The 19,037-nt window shown below is 40.5% G+C and overlaps 1 protein-coding gene across 7 annotated transcripts in view; it reads right to left on the minus strand.

Moving 5' to 3' along the window:
- AFF2 (AF4/FMR2 family member 2) overlaps positions 1–19,037 on the minus strand; it is a 336,350-nt gene that overhangs the window by 131,015 nt on the left and 186,298 nt on the right. For all 7 annotated transcript variants that reach the window (XM_048318426.1, XM_048318425.1, XM_048318424.1 and 4 more), the window contains exons 5-7: positions 4,379–4,465; positions 1,336–1,372; positions 1,033–1,084 (exon numbers count right to left, since the gene is read on the minus strand). In XM_048318426.1, the coding sequence (XP_048174383.1) occupies positions 1,033–1,084; positions 1,336–1,372; positions 4,379–4,465 (176 nt within the window). The remainder of the gene's footprint in view (positions 1–1,032; positions 1,085–1,335; positions 1,373–4,378; positions 4,466–19,037) is intronic.

Below are 19,037 nucleotides of genomic sequence, written 5' to 3' on the forward strand. Positions count from 1 at the left end.
CTCTAGTCCTGTATCTCTCACAGTCACAGACACATCACTGAACTCCAACAAGTCCTTTTGTGTACACAAACTTGCACTAAGAATCAGTATATTTAAATTCATTTAAAAAGCCTGGGTAGGTTATTTCCACACTGATTTTTCTTCCCCTTTAGGGATTTTTAAAATTGTGTCTTTAGCAGATTAAGGGCAACCACTAGAATAATTCTGAAGTAATTTTAAATGAACATATTTTATTTACACAACTGTCAGTCAAGCTAGTGCAGTACTGCATTCAGTACTTTAAAACACTTAACACTAAAAAACTCAGCAGCTCTGAACTGAAATCAGACCCACACATTTTCATAACTATAAAACAACAGCCTACTTTTCAAAGTTGCTATTTAGTTCCTGTTTGTAAATTCCTTTGAGAACCTGGGATAAAAGTAAAAAACAATTCAGTCTCCACTCACTGCTACACTACTGCAGCCTTACACCAGAGAAGCACCAAAGAAAAATGGCTTAGCACAATGGAGAATTAGCTCCTTCACAATTTTCAACTGTCATATTTATAGATCATCTGTGATTTTCAGCTGTTTCAAAGTGTATGAAACTCAAGACCAGCTTTTCAACACCAGCTAGCAGAATCATTCCGTATGATGTGTTTTACTCTCTCTCACTGTATGAATGTTAAAATTCCTGCATCATCTGTTCATTGGGTTGCATTTTCTATTGTAAGAGGCTTAGTATCTGATGAGAGAAGCATAAAAGTGATTTAATTTTGGCAAGCTGTAGAACTAAAATCAGCATTATTTCTGCTTAATAAACTCATGTTTCACACATACCTCTGTTAGCTAATGCTTAAAAAGAAGAAACAGTAATAAGCACTGGAAACATAAAACTGGTTTGTGGCTAATTTTTAAGGACTACAGAGAACACCTGAACACCAGGACAAGATTATGAGCAGAGCTAGGTTTTAGTTACCTTTGGAGAAATAAGCTCATTCTTTATGATAAATATAAAATGAGATTTAAAGCTGGAAATAATAATACTTACGACTTTTGTGGCACTGACTTAGTTGCAACTTTCCCTGCTGGATCACTCCACTCTGCAAACAAAGGAAACACATTTTCAAATGTCAAAAGATTACTGTAGAATTAAAATGCACCCAAAGCTGTCAGCCCATCTAATTATACTTGGTTTCACAACATGCCACAATGCATAACATGTAATAAAAAATGGAACTGATCTGCTTTAGCACCACAGAAATTAATTTTTTTAGCCTTTGTTTTAATGACGTTAAGCAGACAAAAAAAATACCCAACCCTGACTGTTAGGACTAGGACGATAAAGACCTACTTTGTACATTGTATCCTGAGGTCAGATGTTGGGAGTCCTACAAAGAAGAACACACAAAATGTCAGCATTAGTTAAGTAAGATGAAGAAGGTAAGATATATCTTGGCTTGCTAGATTAAGGGCACTGGCGTTACACAAACAGGGAAGGAGATGGCACAGGGAAGGGATCATGGGATTGTTAAGGCAGCACCAGTGACATTAGTTTAAAAAAGCATTAACTGTGGAGACAGAGCACCACTGAGGGACCCTTCAGAGCTCAGGCAAGAGCTTGTCCTCAGCTGCTGTAAATCTGCACCCCCCCTTTCTGGAGACACGGCACAGATTTACACCGGCAGCAGCCCAAGCCTTCCCCAGGCTTGGCCATGGATGTGTATATGAGCCATCCAGGATGCACAATTTAGAACACAGCATGAATGCAGCTATGCATTAAATTCAGTTGCCATTGCCTTTCTTTTGTTTGATCTCACTGACTGGAAATACAGTAATTTTTATTGATAGTCACTGTTTTTATTTGGACTGTGACACACAGGATTTGATAAAGACGCGGGAAGTAGATCTTCACCTGATGGAAATTGGTCCAAATCCAATGAAATCAATGGAAGTACAACAACTTAAAACCAGCAAAGAATCTGGCTTGCAACACTGAGCATGCTAATGCCAGGATTCTTGCTGGCTCACAATAACTAAGCTGCTTCCTTAATATCACAGTGTTTTCTGGCTTAGTTTTTCTCTAGGCTCTATAGTTCACAGTGATTGTCATCAACTTTCCTTCCAAGCAGTTTGATCAGTTGAAATTAAGGTGTTATTTACAACCTCATCTTACAGCCAGGCACTACTTTGCTGGAAGTGTTAGTTCTGTAGGATGTTAAAGTCATTAAAGCCCTCACTGCACTTCCTCTTAGGGCATTATTAGTTCCTAATATTATATTGTGCTGTCAGTCAGTCCCTTGTGAAGTAAATAATGCCCTAAGAGTAAACATGGCACTTTAAATTTGAATGTCAAAGGGATAAATTGTTTTGATAAGTTCCACCTCTTTTATCACACTTTTAAAATACATGTTTCTCATGAGAATACCTTTATTTTAATAGCTAAATTGAAAACTTCTAACAGTGCCTGTCTCTGGTTTATATGGCTGCACAACCTAGCCACATTATGTCCTAGATGTATAATTTGGCCAGCCATAATTGATTTAAAGTGATGTTCTGAAGAGACACTTCTGTTGTATTTTTCAAAGTAAGACAAAGAAGCATGGAAACATTTATGTGCTTGCCTATTTCCTGCAACGCTAGCTCAAAAAAAAAAAAAAAAAAATCTAATTTATATTTTGCATTGAAGTGATATGGTCAAGAATTTCAGGATCAACATTTAATGTGCCCAGAAATTAACTTTGATGTGGATCTTAAAAGTTCAAAGCCAATTTAATAGAAACAGAAAAGCAACCCAAAATTTTAGCTTCTCCAAAGCTATGCTTATACTGCTGCCAGTGGAGAGAGCGTCAGTCTGCAGGACTCAAACCAGTTTCTGTAGGGCTCATCAGAAACAGAACACTAAATTAAGAGATGGTATAAATTAAAAAAACCCCCAGCTTCCAGCAGGTAAATACCTGTATTCACACATTCACCTTACAGGGTTCAACTGACTTTTACCCAATTTCCAATGAGGATTATGCTCTTGCAGTTACAAGCCTACAAGAAAGATGGAGAGGGGCTTTCTACAAGCCCATGCAGTGAAAGGACAAGGGGAAATGGCTTCAGACTGAGAGAAGGGTTAAATTAGATATTAAGAAAAAATTCTGTACTGTGAGGGTGGTGAGTCACTGAACAGGTTGTCCAGAAAAGCTGTGGCTGCCCCCTCCCTGGAAGTGTTCATGGCCAGGATGGATGGGGCTCTGAGCAACCTGGTCTACTGCAAGGTGTCCCTGCCCATGGCCCAGAACTAGATGAAACCAGATGATCTTTAAGGTCCCTTCCAACCCAGGCCATTCTCTGATTCAGTGACTTCTGATGCTTCACAATGCAGCAGGAAACTGCAGTGACAGTGGCAGTGCTAGACCAGTAACAATCACATTCCAATAAAGTAAGACATTCTGGGCACTGGCTTTGGTTTTGTTTAAGTCCCAGATACTGCTAATTTCATTTCTTTCCAACTAAGTATGGGAGCTATATTTCAGACAGGGGAAGTCAGTAAGAGGCAAATCACATTCCAGCTTCTAAACCAGGATATGATTGCTTGAACTATACTGTCAAGCAGTACCAGTTTTATAAGCTATTTTTCAAGATCCTGCCTTTAGAAAGAAACTTTTATGTAGCTCCATGACAGAATGGTATAAATTTCCCAACCTGGGGAAGTTCTCGTCCCCAAACATCATCAGCTCAGTGTTGTTCAGGTCCCAGCATGAGATACCTCTGGCAGAACCTGTCCCCGGTATGGGCTTGATCTCTAGCAGTGCTACCAGAATCATAGCAAGAAGGCAATAAAGGAATTTGGGCTAAAGGCATTTTCAAGTCATACAATTTAACAATTCAGTGTGTGTTACATGAACTACAGGCCCTCTCTGGGCTAGTGCTGAGTGTGTGCCTTTAACAAGGCCAGTACTGAGGATCACATGGCCTGACTCTGTGGGGTGTGACACAGACGGATGCCATCACGCTCTTCACATGCAGGGACCTTTTTAGCCACCATAATTTGACTACGCAGCCAAAACCTCACCATGCAATCAATCAGTAAGTGGGGAAAAAAAGTCCATTTCAAACCTTTTCATTGCACAAATAATAATGGAAGAAAACCAAACAAAATATAGTTTACTTGACGTAGAAAGACTCCTATAACAACAGAGATAGAAGTTCACTTGGCTTCCACTGGGTCTTCAGCAGCTTTAAATAAGTAGTTCTACTAGTAGCAACAGTCTGATTGGGAATTTCCAACTCAAAATAGTATCAGAATTTTTTTTTAAGTAGGACCAATTGGAAAAATAAACGCTCCAGCAAAGAGCACTCAACAGAACAGAATGCTAATCAGGTCACTGGTAATAGCCTACTTGTACCTTGCTTGGGATAGAAAACTTGGTCTGCTCAGCCTTGCCAGGAGTGTGAATAGCAGTAAGAGGAGGAGGCCAGGAATGGGTCATCTCCTAGAGAAGAAAGAAAAAGTTTAGAAAACAAATTCATGTACATAAAGAAGAAAGAGAGCTAAAAATGGTCACATCTGTTCCATTGAGCCTGAAGATGCAATTGCTCAAGGAAGCAACCCCACCACCCCACACCCTTAGGTTGCAGATGAGCACCTTAACAACCCCACAGGCAGCACTTCCTCAGAATGAGAGAGAGGACAGGTTTTACTCTTTAAAACTGTGACCATCCATGTCTTCATCAACTGAGGCCACCTCCACGGTCAGCCTGCCAAGCTGTATGAATAGAGCAGGATTTTACCTGCAAAGCCCAGGCAGCAAGGGGGCCCTCCTGTACAGCACTGGGTACAACCCTGTAGGGGAGTGCATGGTGGCAGGATGCAGCCCTATTCAAGACTGCAGAGTGGGAAAATAAACAAGAGGCAGGTCTAGAAAAATCTGGAATGGGCTTGCAGCATGAATGCCTGGAGTAGGAGAGAGCAGGGACAGTGTCTTGTGCACCACAGCATCTTCTTGTGGCACTGGCCACAGGCTCTTACTGAGGTAAGCAATGTCACAGCCTCAGAGCACTACTGATTCCACTTTAAAATGAGGGACTGAGAAATCAGGTGACTCGCACAGAGCTACTCAGAAAGTCCATACTTAACCAGGAAATCCAAGTCTCCAGTGAATCCTGCCTACCAGACCATCTAAGCAAGGCATCCATTTTCTGTATCAGTGTGTTTATCCATCATTTGTACACTCATGTCCCAATTATCTTCAAAGAAACAACCTGGGTGCCCATGGCTATCAAACAGCAGCAGAAGAGCAGCACACATCTGCTCCTTCCCACTGCAGGGAACTGCTGCCCCAGCAAACCTGACAGGAGCAGACTGGGGCTTGTGCTTGGAGCAGGGGGAAAATCACTAAAACCCAGGAACTGCACAAATGTTGGCTAAGGCAGAGCTTGTAAATGCCCTTCTAATGAGCGTGTTTTATGGGAGACACTGCTTCTTACTCTCTTATCTTTGTTTTTAATTTAATAAATATGCAGGGAGGCAGTAATAGTTGTCTCTGGCATTCTGTTTTATCTTTGTCTTGCTTGTCTTTCTTTGCCTAAAAAGCTCAGAAAGAATTCTTTCTTGAGAGAAGGGAGCCAAAGAGCAGAAGAGCATCCGATCTCAGAAATCTGTGCAATGGCCTGACTGCAGTAAACTAAACTTCCCAGCTGCTATTACACACTGGTCAAACCCAGGGTTAGTCACAACAAAGCTTATAAACAGGCCAGTTTCTGTAGGCTAAATGACAGCCACTGCGAATGCTCCACAAATAAAAACATAACATAATACACTTAATTAAAGAAAATATAGGTGTTGTCAAAAGGGCACTGTGGTGGGTCCATTTTGGCTAAAGACATGCCCTGGGTGGCGACAGCTGATAGTAACGTGTAGTTCACTGAAGACAGAGCCAGCAAGTTTCAGATCTCCAGTTGTCCCTCCCAAATTACGTGTCATACAGGAGGTTAGGAGAGAGAAAGGAAAGCTGTGCACTATGGTCATTCCTCAGTCAGTGGGACAGGCAGACATACAAACTTCCTTGGGCAGATGGGCCAGGAGCAGGGGTGGGCTTCTGCACTCCTGCAAGAACTTCTGGGTATCGCTGTAGAGCACAGGGACTCTTTTCACTGCACAAAGCCCAAACAGTGGCCATGAGGAGGAAAGGAGCAACTGTGGAATGGCTCATCCCTCCTGGTGTGTGAGGCAGTGGCAGCTCAGTGCCATGACAAGAAGAGCACTATTAAATGGCATTGACTGACCGACCTCCACACAGGGAAGGCGGAAAAAGATTTCAGCATCCCGAGAACTTTTCTGTGGGATAATATAATCCAAATCCTGCATGCCTCTGCCAAAGCCTATGCCAAAGAGGTTGCTTTGTGGCAAATCTCTTCATAGAAAAATGATGAAACAGAGACTGTATCACATAATTGAAAGAGGACTAGGCAGTCTGACTGAAGGCAGAAATGAAGAATATTCTAGAACTGAAATTATAGGCTTGACCTCAGTCTCTTCCTGCCCACACAGAAAACGCTGTACAGAGGGCCTGGGATTCATGGGGAGGTGATGCTGGCAAACATTTCAGAATATTGACTGTCAAAACACATGTATAATCCACTGCCTACCTACTTGGCAGGCTGAAGTGTAAGCAAACCTAGTCATCTCCCTGTTAGGGGACGCATGAACATAAAACAATGGGAAAAAGAGGCTGCTATTATTTGAAGAAATTCAATTACAAGGTAAGAAATCCTGACTCCACTGAGGTTAGGACTATCCAATCTCTGTGTTTACAGAGTGACCTTGTGAGCACCAAAATCTCTTACAAAGGTTCAAGATAGCTACATTGAAGCATTTCACTTCAATTCTCACTGCAATGAAAATTATTGGACAGAAAATCCCAGATAGGATCACACACACATAACAGCACAAACATCTAAAGCTCAGTGTACAGACAAACACTGCATGTGGAAGGAGTGAGAAAGTTTATAGTTACCTAAAGAAACATACCTACATCTACCTAAAGACAGGTGCCAGAGCACTGTTGACCAAAGAACCTTGAACGGTGGTAGAGAAAGTTTTGAGTTTACTCATCTGAAAAACATCACTTCAAAATGTCTGGGCAGCAACCCCACGCCGAGCACCACAGGGCTGCATGTTCCACTCACACAGAGCTGAGCTACGGAAGGACATGCAAAAATGGCACTGCACTGCTGCCAGTGAAGGGTCAAAATCCCAACCCCACACCCTGCAGGGATGTGACTGCTTGGCTCGTTGCCACTCTGTTCCTTAAGCACAGATAGGTTACTCTGGAGCATCAGAAGAAAAGATGTCATTTGTTTAATCATCCACATGACTTCACCATTCTTTCTTATGCCCCAATTTCTTTTGGAGGTCCCTCATCTTTAAGTACTTGCTAAGCTCTATTTTGTTTAGCTTCTGAAATCTGATATATCTACCTTCTAATATGTTAAGACTATGAAGAACCACATAGACAGTGTGTGTGTGTTGTGTATGCATCCATTCAGATGCGTCTATAACCATCTTAGTTCATAAATACCTGGTAAAATAGACAGGGAATTGAATTAATATTTTTTTCCAGGAAACGTTAAAACACTAATCAATCCAAATTTGGAAGTATTTAGAAATTCCTGGAAGTAAAAATAATAAAAGAGAGCATATGAAACACTTTAAAGAGGAATTTAATGGCAACAAAGTAATCCCACAAAATTGAGTTAGGATTTATTTTCACATGGTTTGGACTTAAAAGAATTCCAAAATCATGTTAACTGTTGGAGTGGGTAGATGACTGCTATAGAAGCATGCATTTTTTTTATAGACCTGGATATTAAATGAGAAAGTAAACCTGCACCATTTCTTGGCTTAGAAGTCACTGTGATCCTCTGATGTAGTAACATCAAGCACTCTCCTTTCTGAAAATTATTTAAACATTGTTTTAATTGACTCCATGTGTTTTATTTATTAGAGTTAGACATGCTCGTCTCTTCAGCTAAGTCTGGTTTTTTTTGGCTATAAAAGCCCTCAGGTAAGTAACTAAGAAGGACACATGCAGATGCGATCTAATGAATCACCCAAAACACAAATACCCCAAGCAAACCTTCTAAGGGGTGCAGAGGTACAAGGCCAAGTAATGATTTAAATGGAAGGAGAGGACTGGGGAAGGATTTAAACTTGCAAGTTTCTAAGGAAAAGGTCAGAGCGAGAGAACTGAGAACAGGAGATATGGGACAGATGGTAAATAGCTTTACAAAATCAGTCCCTAAAATTAATAGCCATCTTCAAGATTTATTTCCTGTCTCTGTATTTCATTTTTCCATCATTTCCTTCTTGTTCAAAAGAAAGTGTGCCGTGTTTTTAAGTATAGATAAAAGCACTTAGCCAGGCTCTAAGAGGTCATTATGAAAAAAAGGAGCAGGATTGTGTACTCTGCGTTCCTACAGAGGCAGCTTCCCTTCCTAGTGTGCTCTAAACTGCTTAGCCTGATCTAATTTGAAGTCTCTCAAGATACAGGGCTCATGCTACTTCCCTTGGGAGAACTGAGGGGAGACATAAGAACAGCCTTCAATTACAGAAAGAGCTGTTCCTAAAGGAGAGAATAATCTGTTCTCCAGTTTTATGGAGGATATGAACTTCAACTGCAGCCAGAAAAATTCCAGCTAGACATAAGAAAAAGCTCTTTAATGGTAAGGATCCTGCAGGACTGAAACAGCTTGCTCAGAGGGCTACATGGACCCCATCTGTGGAGGAACATGCCTAAGAACAGATAAGCACACATCAGTCAGGCATGGCTTAGGCAGAGTTGATTCCTACATTGGGATGGGAATGTGTAGCGGATGATGAGATTTCTAAGACCTTTCCCAGCCCTTTTTCTTGTTCTGTAGTTTTGACAGTGTGCAACTGGTTTGGCCAAGCCCTCCCCTTACTGCTTCTCTTGTGGATACATCCACAAAAAGGCAGAAGAGGAAAACAAACATTTTTTTCTTCTGGGGCCACAAAGGCAGTCTCAGGACCGACACTCATCACTAGAGGGCAGCCAGCGGAGCAGGAGGAGGACCAGCCCCACACATATCACCAGCAATAAATCCTATCTGAGGCCACTGCTGCTTAAGAGACCTTATCTGTGATATTTTGTCAAATTCCTCTCTCAGTCCTTTTAAATCTTATCTAAATCTGCTGCTTTAAACTTCCTCCAACTTTTGGAGAGACAGTATGTTAAAGTTGCATTCAGAAAAAGTATGTGATGAATACATGTTCTGAGGTTATTACAAACTTGATGCTACAGCTGGTGCTAAGCAACCTACAGCCTTGATGGAATAAAGATAGCCAAGTGATTTACCATTTATTAAAGACTCTATTAATGATTTATTAATGTTTTATTAACTATTTATCAATGCAACCTTAGTAAAAAGCCTGTCTTGTTTCACAGCATCTTTCTGGTTTCTGCATTTATGCAAACCTGATCAAACTCTCTCTGCTAGGCAGCCAGTAATGCATGAAGGGCAGCCACATTTTCTGTGTGTGATGCATACTGAATTAAAAACCATCTCAGCCTGTTTCATCTTTGGGGTAAAGGCTACAAAAAGAATGAATATATAGATATATATTTATACATGAAAATGACAAGCAAATGACACTAAAGCCTAAAGGAACCCAAAGACAATAAACCTACGGGTTGTTTTTATTCATACTCCTTATGAAGGAATGCAAAATTTGCACAAGCAGTTGGGAATATCTTGACCAGTAATCTGGCCTGCTTTATACTGGGTCAAAGGCTTCCTTAGGGAAGGGATTTTGATACATTGTTGGTATTGACATGGACATGAGAGACAAATTCATTAATACACATTTGATTATGATGTCTCAGCATTTAAAAAAAAATCTCATCATCAAAGGGATACCACACCTTTTTCCCTGTAAAAAAAATCCAAAAGACTTTGGTGATGGCCTCCAAAGCAAGCTATTCTTCCTGATATAAATATTAAAACTGAAAACCTTTTATTCATGCAACTCTTTTAGCAAATTTATTATGAGTGGCTAATGCCCAGCACAATGTGGTGGCATCTACAATGATGTCTTTGTCATACTTGAATTTATCTTGTTACTGTCCCAAAAACTGCTTGAAAGACAATTGGAAATACAGTGCATAAATGAATTTATTATTGAAAAGCTAAAGTTTATGCTACAAAAAGCAACCATTTTTCTGACCACAGCCTAAAGCACAGTGTTCACCTGTGGGCTTTATCAATGATGACCACTAAGTTCCCTTTGCCAGCTGGGAAATGGGATGCATTCCATATCATCCCATGGTAAATTAATATTTCTTTACATTTTAACAAGAAGGGGACAGACAAAAATTATATTCCATGAAAATGAATAGAGAAATTGCTTTAGAAGCCAATTGTGGTTGACCATAAATTTTACAGCATATGTTTTCCTTTCCTACTTTGTTAACATTTGGAAATCCACAAAGAAATATGGGTATTTTCTTTTTCTGTTGAGTTTCTCAGTACTCTATGACTCCTGTGTACCTCAAACTTTTCAACATATTTTCCTCATCCTGTAGCTTTTATAAGTAATAACACTCATATTCTTTGCTTAGAGCATTTACAAGACAATAAAAAAAAAGTAAAATCATGATTGATGCACTTAGTGCTCTAACCAAGCTTGTGTATGTGAAGAAAAACAATGCTCCATTACAGTGAGAAGCTATCTCAGCTCAAGAGGCTGTTTTAGGGGGAGAGTAATGAAGCCACACCACATGAACCCACCACTGGATTCAATTTCACAAGTCTGCCACAATCCCAAAGGAAACCATAGCCCATCTAACAATGTGTGTACCCTGTCAAAGGATTCAGCTCCCTGCTGGCTCTGGCCCCAAATGGCCCCCGCTGTGCATACCATAGTTCACTCCCGAGGATCCTCTGTGAAACAGGTTGAGTACTTTTCTCCAAAGTGGATCAAGATCATTTTCTTCAGGGTCCACCTCAAGAAGATTATATGGTGAAAAACTGACCTGGATGTCTTACACTGACTAGGACAATCCTTCAGTTCAGTAACAAGCAGGTTTTGTTCCCTTCAGCACTTCTCTCATTCTCTTGGCATTTTTAGGAGCATGCAGCACAATCCTCTATGGACCCACTACAGAAACACCATTATGGTGAACTGCACAGAACCAGGGATCTGCAGCAGCTGTATCCCTATTCCTGCCAGGCTTAGGCTCCCTGTATGAGTAAAGTGCATGTAGGACATGGGGAGTTCACAGAATATAATCAGCAAAAAAAATCACACAATGTAAAAAACAAAGCAGGACCTTACAGCAAGCACACAGGACAGCTTTTTTGACAAGTTTTATGTGATGAGAGAATTGTGTGGCAAATGGGGCCTTGGAACTCCATGAAGTCAAAGGTAGATACACCCTGCATGTAAGACAACCTTCCTGAACCGTCATGTCTTTGTCTTACATTGTCTGAGCTTCCAGTCAAAGTCCAGGAGATGAGCAGGAGCCAGAGCTGTCTTTGTGACAAGTCACAAGCTTCCAAATGGTCCAAAGACAGGCATGTACTGACCAGGAATAACAACACTGACTGGAGTGGTGACTCTGCTTCCCAGCCAGGACAGGCAGGAGGAATCCTGCAAGCTGCAGGAATGTGGGGTTTGTTAAGGACAGGCCATAATGGTTGTGTGCAAAGAGAGGATGATCAAAGTTTTGCCAGGCACATGTGAGATGCTGGGCCACGGAAGGTATTTCTATTTCCATATAACTCTTCCTCTGCACAGACCTACTGAGGGGTCAGGGACATGAACTGTCAGAATGGGCCAGACTCGAGGTCCTGCTCCTCTGGGATGCTACAGACAGTGTTTGGTGCTGTGTCTTTCACAGAGCACTTCAGGAACACCACGGCAATCATGAGGGTAAAATCCTGATCCTCCATACTTAGGAATTCTCAGCTGTGCTGAGACCTTTTCTGTTTAATATGGCATCCAGAACTGGACATTCAGTTCACACCAGCTAACACCAGTTCTAGAGTTTTAGAAGGCAATGATATGCCCATAAATACTCAGGTACTTGCAGTCACATGTACCAAAGCCAGTTCCAGAAGTGAGGCATCCTTCAGCTGTCACTACTAGTGAGTAACCTAATGGCTTTGCTGCCCAGTACACAGAACCAGAGCCCTGCTGTGGACAGTATGGCCAATGCAATTCCTCCTGTTCTTGGCAGCTTCTCATCCCCACTGAGATGCACAGCCATATCCCATTGATTTTATTTATTCAAAATAATACTTGTTGGTAACCATTCCCAGGGATGGCACATCTCATTTTCACGAGGGCCCCACGAGGTAGGAAGTATGCATTGAACTGTTAAATACAACATAACATCCTGGCTCTACAACAGTATAGTATAAACAAAGGCACAGTAAGTCATAAAAAGCTAATTCTTTCAAAAGTTACTAGTACCAACATATAATTTCATCTCTGCAATTTAAAAAACATTGGCAAAAAAACCATTCTCCAAGCAAATAAGCAACTGTGTTTTGAAACTATTCACTGCTGGCACTTGTTTAAGGGAATCTGGTAATTTGTTCCATCCATCCTGAGCTTCACAAGCAAGAAAGCATGTCTTGAATTGCCTGTTTTCTTCTCTGAATCTTAGGGTTCACACCAAGAGGAGAGTAGAACTATAATTTACAGTTACAAAACAAGACTACTCCTACCCTGAGGCACTCCACTGTGCACATTTATACAATACATTACATCATCTCCTTTACATTGCCAGATGTAATCAATTCATGGGTTTTTTCATACAACAGGGAATTATATAGTCATAGGACAAGACCTTATCAATAGAATTTATTATAAAATGCATTAAATTTCTGGAGCAACTTATGGCAACACAGTGAAAAAACAAAATCTCCAAATTCAATATCAGGCAAAATTAGATTGCTAAACTACTAAACCTCTTGTTCTGTAAGCTTAGCACAGAAACTAAGTTTTATATTGTGCAATAATTTTTACACCCATGTAACCAGCTTATAACTTACATCCAGACAATATGATGAAACTGAGTCCAAAAATCATCAGGAATTTGAAAGCATTAACTTGTGCCAGCAAACACCGGCTTTGGCCTTAAAAAAGGAACATTAATTATCTGAAATAGCATATAGGGGAAATTAAGAAACCAGGTTAGGCAACTTGAGTTTAAAGCCTAATTCTTTTGTTTAAGCCATGATTTGCTTTCATTAAGATTGGACTCCGAGTTGTTACTCATCAAATACAAAGAAATGAAGCTACCACACGCTGCTGTACAATACACATTGAAATCCTTTACAAAAGCTGTTTCTTTGCTTTCCAAACCAAGACTCTGCCAGATCTCTTATTCTGCTTACCACACAAGCAGTACTGCAGCAGGGTTTTCCTGCGTGGGTGTGCCAGGGTAGCATTTGTTTTTAATGTTGTTCTTACACAGTCTCATCAACACCTCCACTGTAATGCTGCTAAACCAGCGGTCTGAGGCTGAAGCAAAGGCACAGTGAAGTCCTAGGAAAGCTGAAACCTGCCCTTAAAAAGCTGTCTTTTTTCACCATTCCTTTTCCTCGTCTATGTGATGCCCTCCCTGCCATGTGTCTCAGTTGAGAAGTTGCTTCTCCCTTCATGTATGAAGAACTCACTTTCCCCTAAGAAGCATGGTTACCTTCCCAGTGCCTACTTCAGAGACTATGAATACTCAGCAGGGCACAAACCGTCTCATTTTTTGTCTTATGCAATGCCTAGGGAAGTGATAGAACTTCTGAATATCGGCTGGAAATTTGGAACAGAGATTGTGCGCTGAAAGATCCAATGGATGTGTCCAAAATGTATGGACAACACAGACAACTTGATCAGTATTCAGCAAGCCCTAGATGTACAAAGAAACTCCAAACTTAAGCCTGATCATTGGTTCCTCTAATTTTGTCACCTTGGTTTCTTTTGTAAAGTTAGAAAGCTTAGCATGTTTTCCAAACAATACACTATGGGTCCTCATCTGTAAGAGAGAGGTGGAGTCCTTGCTGCCTCTCATGCTCAACCCTCTAATTCTATTCTCTTACAGTAAGACCTAAGCAGCCACCTGAAACCCTCTCATGCAACCTGGCATTTATTATAGTAATTTTAGCCTTAAGAAAAGAACAAACATTTCAGTCTGAATTTCCTTTTCCTCACTTGTGCCTTGAAGCAGGTCTGTTCCTGCATCTGTGTGTCCTGTAAATCATGCCAACACTCCCCTTTGATCCACTCCTGCTAAGCTAACAGGTGTAGAAAAAAAAATGGATGTATGTTATAGAAGATGTTTTGATACAACATATACTTTTTTGGCATGTCAGCCTTACCCAAATAAGCCAGCTTAAACAGTAAAGAAAACCGAAGCCAAAACATGCTGAGGTCTTTTTTGATCTCCTTTAAGGTATGGAGGCTTCAGAGTATTTCTGGTAGACAGATTCCTACTGTTGCATACATTTGATTCCTCATTTCCCAGCATGTTCTTTCTTACAAAGCTAGTTGGAGGCTGGAAACATTAAATACTCAGAACTGCCACTAAGACATACGACAGCTGAGGATGCCTGGTCCCACACAGAGCGGTCCTAGAGTCTGAAATCAGCATGTTCTGACTGTGCACCAGATTGACAGAGCCTCCTGTGTCTGCATTTTTTAAAAACTTCTGACAGCAAACTACATTGAAACAAACTAACTCCTAAAAACAGGGCTGAAAAAGGGCAAAGTCCATAACCTTCCTGTCTCAAAGCACTACACTACTTTTTTTCCCACAGGAAAATCAATGAATAGGACACAAAAGCCACAGCACTGAAATGCTGTAAATTCAGTGATCCAGCATTTAAAAATCGTATCTCTACATTACTAGACGATGACATGTGTTGTCTTTTTTCCTTCGAGATGGCTGAAAAGGAATAGCAAACTGTTCATTAGTAATAGTTTATCAGGGATCTTGTGAGCAATTTGGAACAAACTTGGAGCAAGCCCAAGAAAAGACCACCCAGCAGACCCATGGCTGCCTAGTTAGCTCCAAGCAGTTTGAGCAAGTCACAGCTCCAGCTGGTGTCAAACACTGACAATTACCGGTTACCAAGCAAAGATGAACTGGAGTAAACCTGCCAAAGGATGATTTTGGGGTTTTTTTTAAGTACAAAGTGCGATGTATTGTTATGTTCAAGCAACTACCAAAAGGAGTTGTTGATCTCACTTTGCTGGAGACATACAAAGGCTGCATGCAGTAACATGGTATTCTTTTTGAAGGGTAACTTGTGTTGTAAGTGAAAGACGCTAGAAAATGACAATGCTGCTGCAAAGTAGACAGAATGATACATTTAGTCAAATCCCCAGTCTAAGCCTTTTCAAAGAACACAAGCAGTTAGTGCAACATTCCTTAGGGTTCCTGTATCCTTTCAAACATGATAGCTTTCTTGTAGTTTACACTTATCATATTAAGAAAAATGGTAATGAGGAGATCATGACAACCTCTTTTAAAAGCAACAATGACTCAATTGCCAAGGAAAAAAAGGAGTGACAACTATTTTCATGGAAAGAAGCCTCCAGTGAACGCCTCACTGTTGAAGCTATGTTCTTTGTTTTTGTCTAAATTCAGGAATGACAAGGGGCTGCTCTTCAAAAAAATTCTGAGCATCAGTTTTCATTTGATTGGTACAACACTACTTTTTCAGATAAACTGGCAGTTCAGACCTCTTGTTGAAAAGATTAGGGACTCAAGAGGTTAGAAATGATAAAATACTGGAATAAGTGGGAAGGGATTAATTGGCTTTATTTAAAAAAAAAAAAAAAAAACAACAAGCCACTACTGGGAATGTTCTCCTACAAATCAAACATGAAGTGTTTTTATCCTAAGGCTCAGAGTAGTATTTTTAAAGGTTACTGCACCTTGGTGTACAGAACATATTCTTCAGTAGGATATACTCATGGCAAAGAAATTAATGGACTACAAAGCCCAAAGGGGCTTTTAACACTGAGCGCTTGCGCAATAAATGCCATCAGAAGATCTCAAAGCATTCCTCACAAAAGATCAGTACCTGCCATTTTCCAGCTTGGCCCTACAGATGAAATTTGGTCCACACTTTAAACCCCTCAATCAACCCACAGTAAACACAATGAATACTACTCTGCCCATTTTTTTTTCCCTTTAACCACCCATGCCAGTCTCCTACGCCCTTGTGGGTTCATGTTGCTCCTGTTTCACCCTGAAAAGTACTAATAGGTTTTTCCACCTCCCCCAAACAATATTTGCTTACACATTGCACAGAAATTTTGGAATATAGAAAACACTTAAACAAGAGCTGTAAAGTGTTGATAACAGGGTTTCTAATGACAGCCACACCAGAGCCCTGGCCCCAGGAGCTCTGGAAGGCCATACAGTAACACTTGCAGCAGGTAGAATACACAGGGTATGCAGAATGTTGAAAAAACAATTCTGGGCACTTGGGTCAGACCTTAAGATTCGTGTTTGGAGACAGTTTTTTTCTCTTGCCTCTGAACAATGGTCAACAAACACCTCAATGCCTTGAACAAATAAAATAATCTTCATTTCTAATGCTAGAACCTGACATTTTCTTCATCTGACTTCTGCAAGACTTGTGCCTGTATGACTGCTTTTAAATCAAAAAGAAATGTGAGAAATTCCTTGAGAACAAAAAGAGAAAAAGAAAAAAGAAAATACAAAAACCATTCTGGTCAGATTTTCCATCTATCCAAAGAAATTGTTACACCACTGACAAATCAATGTGGCAGGATCTACTGGTTAATTAAACAAATGTGACACTTTTACTGTGACAAGTTGAAAACACTCAGAAGTGCCACCTATCCACAGTGTGCATTCTTCTCAAACGTACATTAAAACCCATGTAGTGTAATAAGAAATTGAAAGGAACTTACGTATTCAATAAAAACATAATTATAAGCATAATTTGAAATGTACAGCTAAAATAGATTAGAAGTTCATAAGGTTTCTCAGAACATTAAATTCAATGACACACTTTCTAAAGAAATGTTAGAAATTCAGATAAGCCACAGTATGTAGCATAATTTTAAATATCTGATTGAGCCTTGCTTTTGCCCAATTATCACACCAGTAATTCCAGCTGAGGACATCAATGCATTTTGCTAACAACTAATTTAACTTCTAACAACGGCAGCATGGATGAGGTTCTATTTCACCGCTGCACAGAAGGAGACATAGTGGAGCAAAGGGGCATCTCAAGGTTATTCAGGAAGATTAAAGGTACGATGTTTTATCTGAGTCTAAGCATTCAAGCATTTATTGAGAGGGTGTTCAAAGACATGAGAAGATGAACCACACCAGTCTTTCACTTGCAGGTTTGAAGTGGTGTATTCAGAACATTCTGACAGCTGGAACCATCTCCACAGGCAAGAAGGAAACACCTTCAGAAAAAGCTCTGCTGACTATGGTGCATGACAGACCAAGGGCATGCAGCAAAGACATGAATTCTCCTCCCCAAAAGGCAGCTTCCAGAACTGTTCTCACTGCAGAATTGGAAGAACTTGAACTTAAGGCAGATGATGGCCACACGGCTGCCTGCCCATGTCAGGCTGCTTCCAGAAACCTCATGGGGGCTGGCCAGTCTGACTGTGTGTCACTACATGATTCCTCCCAAGGAAAAGCCCACCTGCTTGTCCAAGGGGTCTCTTAGGAGGAAATAAAGTAAGTTTTGGTCCATACAGTTGGTGTCTGTATTCTTGCCTTAAGAAGAAATTAGGAGTGGCTTCAGTTAAACTTAGACTGCAGTGCACTAAAGAAAATGGCAACAAGCATTCCTGGTATCTGCTGTAACAGAACACTTTCACCCATCTCCTCAGAGCCCAACAATGAGATTCAAAGTTGAAACTTCAGGTTTGCTCCAGGTGTAAACTTTGACCTGTTCTCTTTACTTTACTTCGAGGACCACAAAGCAGTAACGCATTAAAAGTTGCAACATGTGGGTGTCGATAAAGCATAAAGGGGGAAACTGAGCATGCCTCAAGTACCTGGTGTCTTTTTGGTCCATCACTTTAATTTCTCTAGTCCTTCCCTTACATATGTTTCTTTTAACCATCAACTATTTTTTGACTGTCATGGCCATTAACTTCAGAGGAAAATGTCAAAAAAGTAAGCTCTTGAATCTCTTTCTGAAGGTTTGTTTAGTTGCGTCTCCCAGTCCAGTCTGCTCTTGGACACTGCAAGTGTCCCAGCCTTTTCCTAGTCTGTTTCTCTTGACTAATTGTGATTAGGCTAACTTATCCTTCATCGACCCCATGGGTCTCCTCAGTGCTGACTTATGGGGAAGCTTTCTACCAGGATTTAAACCCTGCAACACTTTCCCCCAGGGCTGCAAAAATGGAGCTCTTCCCATTTGTGAGAGAAAGAGCCACGGAAGATGTTACAGACATTTCAAACCAGAATTGTTTCTAAAGCATGCATTCATTTCAAAAAACCTCACTCAATTTTAATATGTTTTCCACTGTCTTCATTCTGTGCCTAAAGCAATTTGTTATGTAGAGTACACATTATTAATCTATTTAAATGAAAGGTAACATTGCTAGCAGTTTAAACACACAGTGGCCATATTTAACCATGTTTCACTTTGACAGGACAAGATGAAATAACAGAAATGATTAATCTGAAACCAGAGAAATATTTTACTACCTATATCTCAAAATAGGACTAGATTTTTTTGCTTAATGCTCTGTCAGTAAGCAGTGTAAGTGGAGTATGGGAGCTTCAGATGACTCTTCTGCTTGGCTACACTTCAGACTTTTTTCAGTCATTTTGGAATCAGCAGCAGCACTCTAGGACAGACACACAACAGGCTCTGAAGGTCTTAATCACATTTTTATACAACATAAACTCATGCAGCCCACAAGGACCTTAGGGGAGGATAGATGGTACAGCTAGAGCCAAACACTATAACACTGTAAGAGTGTTTAAATTTTTCCATCCAGTTTAGCACTTGGGGCCTTTTTCTGTTCAT

The sequence above is a fragment of the Corvus hawaiiensis genome, chromosome 14 (assembly GCF_020740725.1).
Source record: "Corvus hawaiiensis isolate bCorHaw1 chromosome 14, bCorHaw1.pri.cur, whole genome shotgun sequence".
Classification (NCBI taxonomy): Eukaryota; Metazoa; Chordata; class Aves; order Passeriformes; family Corvidae; genus Corvus; species Corvus hawaiiensis.